This window comes from Hemitrygon akajei, chromosome 11 (assembly GCF_048418815.1).
Source record: "Hemitrygon akajei chromosome 11, sHemAka1.3, whole genome shotgun sequence".
NCBI classification, from domain to species: Eukaryota; Metazoa; Chordata; class Chondrichthyes; order Myliobatiformes; family Dasyatidae; genus Hemitrygon; species Hemitrygon akajei.
In genome coordinates this window covers 5,420,135-5,432,372 of record NC_133134.1, presented here as the reverse complement: position 1 = coordinate 5,432,372, position 12,238 = coordinate 5,420,135, and the positions used below count along the sequence as shown (strand labels likewise).

At 46.3% G+C, this 12,238-nt stretch overlaps 1 protein-coding gene across 1 annotated transcript in view; it reads right to left on the bottom strand.

Annotated features, from left to right (window-relative positions):
• Positions 1-12,238, bottom strand: part of slx4 (SLX4 structure-specific endonuclease subunit homolog (S. cerevisiae)) — a 43,839-nt gene that overhangs the window by 14,208 nt on the left and 17,393 nt on the right. The window contains exons 5-10 of the mRNA XM_073060106.1: positions 9,573-9,794; positions 6,771-6,982; positions 6,354-6,673; positions 4,815-5,043; positions 3,380-3,459; positions 2,764-2,904 (exon numbers count right to left, since the gene is read on the bottom strand). Coding sequence (XP_072916207.1) covers positions 2,764-2,904; positions 3,380-3,459; positions 4,815-5,043; positions 6,354-6,673; positions 6,771-6,982; positions 9,573-9,794 — 1,204 coding nt within the window. The remainder of the gene's footprint in view (positions 1-2,763; positions 2,905-3,379; positions 3,460-4,814; positions 5,044-6,353; positions 6,674-6,770; positions 6,983-9,572; positions 9,795-12,238) is intronic.

Sequence of the window (12,238 nt, the reverse complement as noted above, 5' to 3'; positions counted from 1 at the left end):
GACACAGTGGGTCACAGGCACTGTAATAGTGTTACGCTAACTGTGAGTAATCTGTTCTCATGCAACAAGACATCTCTGTAACCAACACACACAAAATGCTGGAGGAACTCAGCGGGTCAGGCAGTGTTTATAGAGAGGAATAAACAGTAGCTGTTTCAGGCCGAGACCCTTCAAGAGTCCTGATAAAGGCTCAAAATGTACCTAGGCCCTTCACTGTTTATACCTTCTCCATAGATGCTGCCTGACTTGCTGAGTTCCCCCAACATTTTGTGTATTGCTCTGGATTTCCAACATCTCTAGAATCTCATGTTTGTAATTCCCTCGCACCAGACGAGGTCGGGTTGAGATGACAGCTTCACATAACGCCTCTGACAAGAAACTTTCAATGTCTTTGGATATGGAGATGGTTCCAGAGCAGTACCGAGTGGAAAACTTTACCCCCACCTTCAGGGAAAGGATTACAATTAAACCCAATTCCTACCAGCTGCCATGTGAGTGAAATTTATTTTGCAGCAGCAGCACCGTGCAACAAATAAAATGAACTATAAGTTATAATAAGAAATATAAAAAATGAATAAGAAGTGCAAAAAGAGAGCAAGTAGAGAGGCAGGGTTCATGGACCATTCAGAAATCTGATGATGGAGGTGAAGAAGCTGCTCCTAAAACACCAAATGTGGATCTTTAAGCTCCTGATGGTGAGAAGATGGTATGTTGTGGGTGATCAGAGCCCTTCATAGCCCAGAAGGAATTGAAAAAATGGATAGAAACACAGAAAAACTACAGCATAATACAGGCCCTTCAGCCCACAATGCTGTGCCGAACATGTACGTACTTTAGAAATTACCTGGAGTTACCCATAGCCCTCTATTTTTCTAAGCTCCATGTACCTATCCGAGAGTCTCTTAAAAGACCCTATCATATCCACCTCCACCACCGTCACCAGCAGCCCATTCCATACACTCACCACCCTCTGCATAAAAAACTTACCCCTCACATCTCCTCTGTAGCTTCTTCCAAGCACCTTAAAACTGACATGACAGCCATTTCAGCCCTGGGAAAAAGCCTCTGACTATCCACACGATCAATGCCTCTCATCATCTTATACCAGACATCATATCTCTCCCGGAAGTTCTGGGAGTCTCCCGCATACTGATAACGGCTCCCTGATGCCCACAAATTATATACAATATCCTGGAAGTTGATTTTTTTGAGAGAGAGCGAGCGAGAGAGTGACAGAGAGAGCATCCTGATTGGTCTCTCTTTGTGCTCAGTAGACCTATCAGCTTTCTCTGTGGGCGGGCTTTACAGTCGACCTCTCTCTCTCTTTCTTTGCCCATCAGTTCAGTTTAGTGTCCTGCAGCACCATGGCAGACTGTTCCAAAAAAAGAAAATATAAAACGTACTTCACCCCAGACTACACTAAAGTGTACCCCTGCCTAATAGGGGTCAAAAATAATGACACTGTTGCTCACTGCACTGTTTGCAACAGTGGCTTTTCTGTTGCCCGTGGTGGGTTAAATGACTGTAAAAGACACATTAAGGTGAGTTTAACAGGTGTCGTTCGTTCATTAGCATGGCTAACGTTATTTAAACTAGCCGGCTAGTTGCTAAGGAGCTACTCTATTGATGCCCTACGTGATGAGGTCAAACTCCCTGTAGACTTGCTTAAAGTTGTAAAAGAATTTTAAAAAATGACTCCATGATAACAATGTAATTGTGAATCTGATGTCTTGCAAAATGAACGAATTCATTGACACAGACTGCTATGAGGTTGAGACTTCCGGCAAATTGCTCAAATCTGCCAAGCAAGCCACATCACAGTACAGGGAAAGTTTGCAAAAGAAATAGAAAAGCTATCTGCATTAGCATTGAGAATGCCAACAAAATACTCAACAAGGAGTGAGTGAGTGAGTGTGTGTGTATAAGTAGTTTCAATACGTGATCCAATAAATTGTTGTGTTCTTTCATAATCAAATGTTCTGTATTCATACACCCTTGGAGGTCAACCGGGGGGGTGGGGGGAATATGGGGATATGGGGTTGTGGGGGGCAGGGGTTGTGGTGCTACCTCCCTGAAATGAGTTTTTGCAGGGTGGGGTGTCTGTTATACACCTCTATCAGGTCACCTCTCATCCTCCATCAGTGAGGAAAACTGCCACACCACAGAAAGGGGACAAGGGTGCGGGAGTAGCAGGTTGCTCTGGTAGGGAGGTGCTGGCGATACAATAAATGAAATGATGTACTGTAACCATTCTACGATTATTTGTCTTGGTGACATTACACACCTGAGGTTGATCTAAATGATGCTGTGCAAGTTTTAACCGCGTGTGACGGGAGAGAATCAGTCCGGTTTATTGTCGCTGACATGAAATGAGTTGTTTTGCAGAGTGGCACTACGGAGCCAAGACATCAAAAGTTACAGATTAGCTTTATCTACACCGAAACTATGAAATGTCAATGCCCAACACAGTCCGAGGAGGTGCTGGGGGCAGCCCACAAGTGCCACAACATAGCATACCCACAACTTACTAACACTAACGCGCATTTCTTTGGAATGAGGGTGGAAACCAAAGCACCCAGAGGAAACCCACACGGCTAAGGGGAGAAAATCAAACTCCTTACGGACAGCAGCAGGAATTCAGCCCTGATCACTGGCAGCATCATGGCGTTACACTAACTTACACACTGCTCTACGCTAACCGTAAGTCTTTGGAATGAAAATGACAAAATAAACAGCGCAAACGGAAACTCCGTTCTCACTTACAGTCTGCACGAGGCGTGGAGAGCGAGCGTAGAGAATGAACTGGTGAGCGTACACAACCTCGCCACTGTCCAGCTGAAGCTGCACATCACTCAGGTGAGGGTTGTTCACCATCGCACCCAGGTCCGTGGCCAGCTTCCTCAACTGCAATCACAAAGCACCAAACATTAAAACCGGCTCTGTGTGGAAAACACCAGCACTCCGTCCGGAATGCCCGGTAAACCAGTAGAACTGATGATAAGCAACACACACAAAATACTGGAGAAACTCAGCAGGTCAGGCAGCATCTGTGCAGATGAATAAACAGTAGACATTTCGGGCTGAGACCCTTCATCAGGATTGGAAAGGAAGGGAGAAGAGATACCAGAATAAAAAGGTGGAGGGAGGGGAAGGAGGATAGTTAGAAGGTGATAGGTGAAGCCAAGTGATTAGGAAAGGTGAAGAGCTGGACAAGGATGGATCACAGGAGATAGGGAAGGAGGACAGGCACCAGAGTGCAAATAAGAAGAGGCTAGAGTGGGGAATAGAGAAAGAGGGAAGGGGGATGGAATTTTTTTTTAAAGCTGCAGAGATAATGGACCAGTGTTTCGCTTTAATAAAATCAAACAGATGTGCTTACTCCACTCTGCAGGCTATTTGCACATCCTCCCTCGCTCTGGGCTGGGACAAATCCACTCGGCACAATTGGACAATTGTTTCCTAAAGGGTAAAATAATATTTACAGCTAAAACACAGGTTTTTATTTATAATGAGCTGGAATTAACTACCATAACATTCAACATACACTCAGTGGGCGCTTTAATAGCTACACCTGTACACCTGCTCATTAGTGCAAATATCTAATCAGCCAATCGTGTTGCAACAACTCGATACATAGAAGCATGCAGACATGGTCAAGGAGTTCAGTTGCTGTTCAGACCAAACATCAGGATGGGGAAGAACGTGATCCAAGTGACTTTGACTGTGGAATGATTGTTGGTGCCAGACGATGTGGTTTGTGCATCTCAGAAACTGCTGATCTGCTGGGAATTTTGCACACACTCTAGAGTTTACAGAGAATGGTATGAAAAACAAAAAAAAGCATCCAGTGAGCGGCAGTTCTGTGGGTGAAAATATCTTGTTAACGAGAGAGGTCAGAGGAGAATGGCCAGGCTGGTTCAAGCTGACAGGAAGGTGACAATAAATCAAATAACCACACGTTACAACAGTGCTGTGCAGAAGAGCATCTCTGAATGCACAACATGTTGAACCTTGAAGCGGATGGACGACAGCAGCAGAAGTGCACAGTGGCCACTTTACTAAGTGGCTCCTGTACCTAATGAAGTGGCCACTGTGTGTACACTGATCAGTCTCCCCAACGAAACACACAACAGTACTCACCAGGAACTCATCTGAACAGTTTCAAACTATTTGGTAAAGTTAACTAATACTGCCTGGTTCAGAGAAAGTCAAGAGGATTTCAGATTAGACTCCAAAAGAATAAGCACAAGATTCTGCAGATGCTGGAATCCAGAGCAACACACGCAAAATGCTGCAGGGACTCAGCAAGTCAGGCAGTGTCTCTGGAGGGGAATAAACTGCTGACGTTTCAGGCCGAGATGCTTCCTCAGGACTGTGTGCTACTTTGTTTTGACTAAGGATTAATCTCTCCATGATGAATGCAATACAGTTTTATCATATCTACAAGCAGCCACACAATAACAATTACAACCCTTTATCTTTTCAACCTATCACCTCCCAGCTTCTTACTTCACCCCTCCCCATACACCTGGCTTCACCTAAACCTGCCAGTTTGTTGTCCTCCCCCCCCCACCTTCTTATTCTGTCTTCATCTCCTTCCTTTCCAGTCCTGACGAAGGGTCTAGGCCTGAAACATCAAGTTACTACACTTCTATAGATGCTGCCCGACTTGCTTGGTTCCTCTAGCATTTTGTGTGTGTACTCCTCTCCATTTCCAACAACTCATTTATAAAAATTATCACTTTGCTCTCTCAAATGTCCTGTCATTATCAGAGCTTAGAGATGCTGATTAGCTGTACAAAGTTTCACCGCACCTTCACTTCCTGATCCCTCACTGCCTTCCTCTGTGTTCACTTCAGACTGCCACTGCGTCAGCGTCAAACCCTCGCCTGCTAAGTCCATCAGGTCGAAGAAGGTACGTTCCTGCTCACTCCCAGCCGCAAACTTATCCTCTGCTGAGGAGTGTGGGGAGGCCAGCCTGGTAATGGCCTTTGTGGAGACTGCAGAGGGTAACAGTGATTCTTCACGAGCCCGAGCTTTCTCCTTCAATGAAACACAGTACAAGATTAGCTTTATTACTCACATGTAGTAGCCAGGACATCTTCAAGGGGCAGTACAGCAGAAAACAGCATTCCATCATTAAGGACCCCCACCACCCAGGACTTGCCCTCTTCTCATTGTTACCATCAGGAAGGAGGGACAGGAGCCTGAAGGCACACACTCAGTGATTCAGGAACAACTTCTTCCCCTCTGCCATCCGATTCTTGAACGAACATTGAACCCATGAACAGTAAACCTCACTACGTTATTTCTATTTTTGTAATACTTATCTTAATTTCACTATTTATTATATACGTATGCTTACAGTAAGATTTTTTAATACATCATGTCTTACGTTGTACTGCTGCTGCATAGTTAACAAACTTCACGGTGATAGTAAACCTGATTCGGATGGACATTGAAACACAGTGAAACGTACATACTTGGCAATCGTGCTAGAGTGGTGGTCAGCACGATGCTATTAAAGCTTGGGGTGTTGGGCTTCAGAGTTCAGTTCCCATGCTGTCTGTGAGGGTCTGTACGTTCCTTCCTGTGTGCGTGTGGGTTTCCTCCGGGTGCTCCGGTTTCCTCCCACGGTCCACAGACGTACTGGTTAGTAGGTTCATGGTCAGTGTAAATTGTCCTGTGACTAGGCTGGGGTTAGATCGGTGGGTTGGGGGGGGTAGAACAGCTCAGGGGGCCGGAAGGGCCTGTCCCGCACTGTGTTCTGTAGACCTGCTTTTCTATTTATAATCAGTTGTTTGTTTGTTTTTATGAGCTTATTGTGTTTTCTCATGCTGCATCGGATCCAGAGTAACAATCATTTTGATCTCCTTTACATCGATGCACTGATGACACTGACCAGTGCTGTCTGGAGCTGTGCTGGGGGCTGCCCACAAGGTCCGGCATCAACGTGGCGTATCCACAGCCCACTATCCCTATCCTGTGCCTTTGGACTGTGGGAGGAAACCCACGTGGTCACGGGGAGAACGTACAAACTCCTTACAGACAGCAGCAGGAAACGAATTCCGATGGCACTTGCCGGTTCTGTAAAGTGTTCCGCTAACCGCTACACCATCCTTCTCACCTTAAAGCTCTGCCCTCCCGTGAAAACCTTTGGAAACTTTTCAGGTATGTGGGCTGCCCCCACCACATTTCAGTTGTGTTGATTGTTAACACAAACGATGCATTTCCCTGTGTGTTTCAATATATGTACATGTGATAAATAAACAAATCTGAAACAAGGTGGTGACTGTGAGTCAGGAAATTAATACGATTTGTGATAATTCAGAATTTTGCAGCCTCTCTCTCACCTGTTGTGGCTTCCAGGGGATTATAGGAGGGACCAGGTCACTTGTGTAGAACAGCACGGTGTCCCCTTCGCCAGTTCTGGACAAGGCACTGCGACACCAGAGGCTGTCTTGCTCAGCTGTCCCTGGCTGCATGTGCCAGACGCGTTTCAGGACCCCGCCCGGGGTAAAAGTACTGGCAGGTAGTGGCGGGGTGGGGCATTCCTCTCGTTCCTCTGACAAGAGCAGCGACAGGCGGTCCTGGACGCGTTTAAGGGTCAATTCAGGGTCCTGCATCAATAGCAATGAAGGGCCAGCCTTTTTCTTCTTTTGACCTTTCCTGCCTTAAAAAAAATGACAATAAAAATGACAATTTAAACGGGATATTTAAATAGAACTAAGATGGGCGTAAAGTAAGAACAATAATGGATCAACTCCTACCAGCAGGAGGCACTGTTTTGGGTAGGTTGAAGTTCTGAGCCTGCAGACTTGCAGTCAGTTCTGCCTCTTGCCGTCTTTCCTGTTCCAACAGAGAGGCCGATAAGGCCATGGCAACCATTGTTTCCTCGTCTACTTGCTGCCTGCACCTCTTCGTCACTTGCTTTTCTCTTGATGAACCTTTCCTCTTTGATCGACCAGGCTGAACACTGGCACTGAGAGGGGACAAGGAGAAAAGGGGAAATGGTCAGTGTCAGTACATAACAGTCTGAGGCAGAAGGTCGTGGGTTGAAATCCCACAACGGACACCCTGAGCTGTCACCTCAGTGTAGTTCTCTCAGGTCAGATGATTTTCAGTCCAGCCTGTCCATTATAGAGGCATTAATATTAAAGAACACAGTCCAGTTTAACGCTGGGGTTCTAGGACCAATATTAATCAAACTGAACACAGCACAGTAACAATCCCTCAATAAAAATCAAGCAGGTTACCTGGTGGTTACCACATTAACACTGGTGTGTGCTTTAGACCATAAGTCACAGGAATAGAATTAAGCCAAATGGCCCAGTCTTCTCCACCATTCCATCATGGCTGATTTATTATCCCTCTCAACCCCATTCTCCTGCCTTGTCCCTGTAACCTTTGACTAATTAAGAATGTATCAACATTGGTTTTCAGTATACCCAATGTCTTGGCCTCCGCAGCCTCTTACTTAAATATGCAATCTCAAGAATAATGTTTAAAACACACATTTCACAATTTACCCGCATATTGAAATCCGTCAAGACTATCATAATGTTGTCCTTATTATAGGCCTTTTCTAGTTCCCATTGAAATTTATATCCCACATCCTGGCTACTGTTCAGAGGTTTGTATACAACTCCCATCGGTGTCTTTTTACCCACAAGGACTCTACATCTTCTCATCCTTTGTCACCCCTTTCTAAGGATTTGATTTAATTTGTACCAATACAGCCACCTCACCCTCTCTGCCTACCTGCCTGTCCTTTCAATGCAAGGTGGATGTTATCCCAACTATGGTCTTCTTTCAGTCACAATTCAGTGTCACCCACAGGATCACACCTGCCAATCTCTAATTGTATCTACCTTATTCTGTAACCATATTCAAATATAACACCTTCAGTCTTGTATTCTTCACCCCTTGCAGTTTTGCCCTCATCGTACACACTTCATGCCACTGAATGCAATGTTGCCCTGTCATCTGCCTGTTGTTCCTCAGTGTCACTACACACTGCATTGACCTGTATACCAACTGCCCATCCTCACCCCGATCACTCTGGTTCCAAGCACCCTGCCATTTCACCCTGCACTGGATGTTCTGGGTAGCCTTTCTGGAAAACATCAAGTTCCTTGGGGTGCAGATCTCGGACAATCTCACCTGGTCCAGGAACACCACTGGGATTGTGAAGCGGGCCCAGCAGAGATTGCACTTTCTGAGGAAACTTAAACAAGCATCACCCCCACTAACATCTTAACTACATTCTACAGAGGCGTGGTTGAGAGTGTGCTGACCTTTTGCATCACAACCTGGTACTCCAGCTGCAGTGCTGCCGACAAAAAAGGCTGGCAGAGGGTGGTTAGGGGAGCAAAGGTTATTGGGGTCTCCCTACCTTCTATCCAAGATCTCTTTTGGAGTCGATGCCTCCAGAAGACACGGTACATCATTAAAGACCCCTCACACCCTCTCCATAAACTGTTTGTTCTTCTGCCATCAGGCAAGCGTTACAGGAGCATCAAAACTAAAACCCCAAGGCTACTAAACAGCTTCCTCCCACAGGCAGTCAGACTGCTAAATAGCTGCTCTACCTGACTCTGCTTTGGACACTTTTAACTGACATGTGGCTATTGTGTTTTACTATTTATTGTTGCGTTTGTTATGTTATGATTGCACTTGCCCCTGGGAAACGCTGTCTCATTCTGCCCTGCAGAGCTGATGTACGGTTGGAATGATAATAAAGTTTTTGAATCTTGAATCTTATTCCATTTTCTTTTATTGTTTTACCTTGTTCCACCTCAATGCACTCAGGAATCTGATCCGTATGAACAGTAAAAAAGACAAGCTTTTCACTGTATCTCTGTAAATGGTCTTCACATGTTCCACCAGTCTGTTGTCCTCACTACAATCTTCTATGCGGTGGTGTGCTGGGGCAATGGCATCAACACGGGTGATGCCAACAGGCTCAATAAGCTGATTAGAAAGGCTGGCTCTGTTATAGGAGTCAAACTGGACACACTGGAGGCTGTGGTAGAACAAAGGACCCTACGGAAAATCCAGACAATTCTGGATAATGTTTCTCACTCTCTGCATGCCACCTCGACTGAACAGAGAAGCACTTTTAGTAATAGACTAAGACAACTGCGCTGCTCCAAAGAGCGCTGTACGAGGTCTTTCTTACCCTCGGCCATCAGGCTCTATAATGAGTCACCCTGTAGCTGAGGAAGTGATGACCCCCTCCTGTTAGACTGTTTCAGGTAACTTATCTTTTTATTCTTTCTTACTTCTCGTCTAATATTTGTACAGCTGTGCATTGGTAATGCTACTGTGACACTAATCTCCTTTGGGATCAATAAAGTATCTATTTACGTGTGACAATAATAAACCAATTCCAATTTTAGTTCGAGGCGCCAGCAGGGGTCAGTACTGAGTGTCCGGGTCACCCATCTGACCAGGAGACGGACAGCCAGTACCGACGGGACCAAGTTCACGGTGCCACTGTGGCGAAAACACAGTGGAGCAGAGGGCTGAGAACCACTCACCCACCCACCCCGGCTTCCTGCAGCACTTACCCGGCGTGAGGAGCCGAGCTTTCAGGAGGTTGTGAGTTCTGTCTCTGGACTGCCTGCAGCAGCAGCTGCGGAGGGACCTCCATTTCACTCGCACAGCGTTTGAGGTGACTCACTCGGCCCTTCAAGGTTTTAAAACACTTCCCACAGATCGGACACTCGGGAACCGGAGGTACGATTGTAGAGGTGGCTTCAGCTGCCCTCTGCTCTCCTTCATCCAGACACCTGCCAGGACAGACAGAAAGCTCAAGTTTAATCGTCACTCAGCCATACAGCTAAATGAAACATCGTTCCTCTGGGTGCAAGGCACAAATCGCAGTACAGTCACACATGGCCCACACAGTTACGATCCAGCACACAGTCACAAAGTAAGTACAGGTCCCTGAGTGGCACGGCCTGAAGATTGATGGTGAATGGGATGTTGTCCTGGAGCCACGTACGTAGCAGTTCCTCATCTCACACTGGGTCAGACTCAGGCGAAGGCAATCCAGCTTGACTCGCCCTGTAGCAGCCAGCTTGTCTTCCAGGGAGCAAACACTCGGGAGAAGCACCGCAGGGCCAGACTCCAACCCAGCACGTCCGCTGCACCTCTCCTTTCTTTCACAAAGTCTCCAGTGCCTCATCCCCTGGGTGGTTGTAACAGGCGAGACCGCAGCCTGAGGGCCTTATATATGCAACAACCAAGCACCTCCCCTGCCAGCGGTCTCACTAATGAACTGGACATATTACTGATCTCCAACGGGCTCTAGCAATCACAAAAATAATGTTTAAGTCACACATTTGCACAATTTGTTGGACCTGGAGCAGCCGCTGTGACAAAACACTCTGCCATCTTAGGGGGAGTAAGACCGAGAGTAATTAAATCCATTTATCCAACCCAGCTTTAGTCCAGCCTACAGCATGGACTGTAACCAGACTTCTGAACCAATCCCCTTCCTTCTGCTGCTGCTCAGTCTTGAACCTTTACCCTTGGTAGTGGTTAGTGTCAGAGTTACAGCAGCTGCTGCCGTCCGTGAGGGATTTCTACATTCCCCATCACCCTGTGGGTTTCCTTTGGGTGTTTCACATTCCGAAGGTGTACGGGTCAGGGTAAGCGATTTGTGGGCACGCGACACTGCCACCGGAATCTCGTGGGCCGCCCTCAGCACGCCCTCGCACTGTGTTGGTCATTGACACAAACAACGCATTTCAGTTTCAATGTACGTGTCAAATAAAACTAATCTTTTTTTACATCTTCCATCATCGCTGCTATTAAATTGTTCTCTGGTACGATAAGATGGTTTCTTGACTTCACAGTGGAACTTGGTTTTGATCTTGCACCTTACTGTCTCCTGCACTGTACTTTCTCTGTGGCTGGTACACTTTACTCTGCATTGTTGTTGTTTTACCTTGTCCTGCCTCAATGCTCCGTGTAATGATCTGATCTGTGTGAACAGTGTGCAAGAGAAGCTTCTCACTATTGTACCTGTGACAATAGTAATGCTGTTGCAGGAAAGCAGTATCCATTATCAGGGGCCCCACCACCCAGGCCTTGCTCTCTTCTCACTGCTGCCATCTGGAAGAAAGTACAGGAGTCTCAGGACCCACACCACCAGGTTCACACCAGGTTCAGGAACAGTTATTACCCCTCAACCGTCAGGCTCCTGAACCAGTGTGGATAACTTCACTCACCCCAGCACTGAACTGTTCCCACAATCTATGGATTCACTCTCAAGGACTCTTCATCTCATGTTCCTGATATTTATTGTTTGTTTATTTATTTTTATTTTGTTGTATATTTTTATACTTGCACAGTTTTTTGTCTTTTGCACATTGGTTGTCTGTCTGTCTCTGTTGTGTTGATTTTTCATTGATTCTATTGTGTTTCTGGTATTTACTGTGAATGCCTGCAGGAAAATAAATCTCAGGGTAGTACTGTATATAGTGGCATGTATGTACTTTGAAATTTGATAAATCTATTCAAATTCCCTTATCCTACCCCAATGTAATGTGTAATGCACTGCCCGTGTGAACGGTACACGACGTACAGTGTAACACACTGTGAACGGTGCACGGCGTGCAGTGTAACACACCGACCGTGTGAACGTTACGCGATGTACAGTGTAACACACCGACCGTGTGAACGTTACGCGATGTACAGTGTATCGCAGTGAGAACGGTACGCGATGTACAGTGTAACAGTGTGAACGGTACGCGATGTACAGTGTAACGCAGTGTGAACGGAACGCGATGTACAGTGTATCGCAGTGTGAACGGTACGCGATGTACAGTGTAACGCAGTGTGAACGGTACGCGATGTACAGTGTAACAGTGTGAACGGTACGCGATGTACAGTGTGACGCAGTGTGAACGTTACGCGATGTACAGTGTGACGCAGTGTGAACGTTACACGATGTACAGTGTGACGCAGTGTGAACGTTACGCGATGTACAGTGTGACGCAGTGTGAACGTTACGCGATGTACAGTGTGACGCAGTGTGAACGTTACGCGATGTACAGTGTGACGCAGTGTGAACGTTACGCGATGTACAGTGTGACGCAGTGTGAACGTTACGCGATGTACAGTGTGACGCAGTGTGAACGTTACGCGATGTACAGTGTGACGCAGTGTGAACGTTACGCGATGTACAGTGTGACGCAGTGTGAACGTTACGCGATGTACAGTGTGA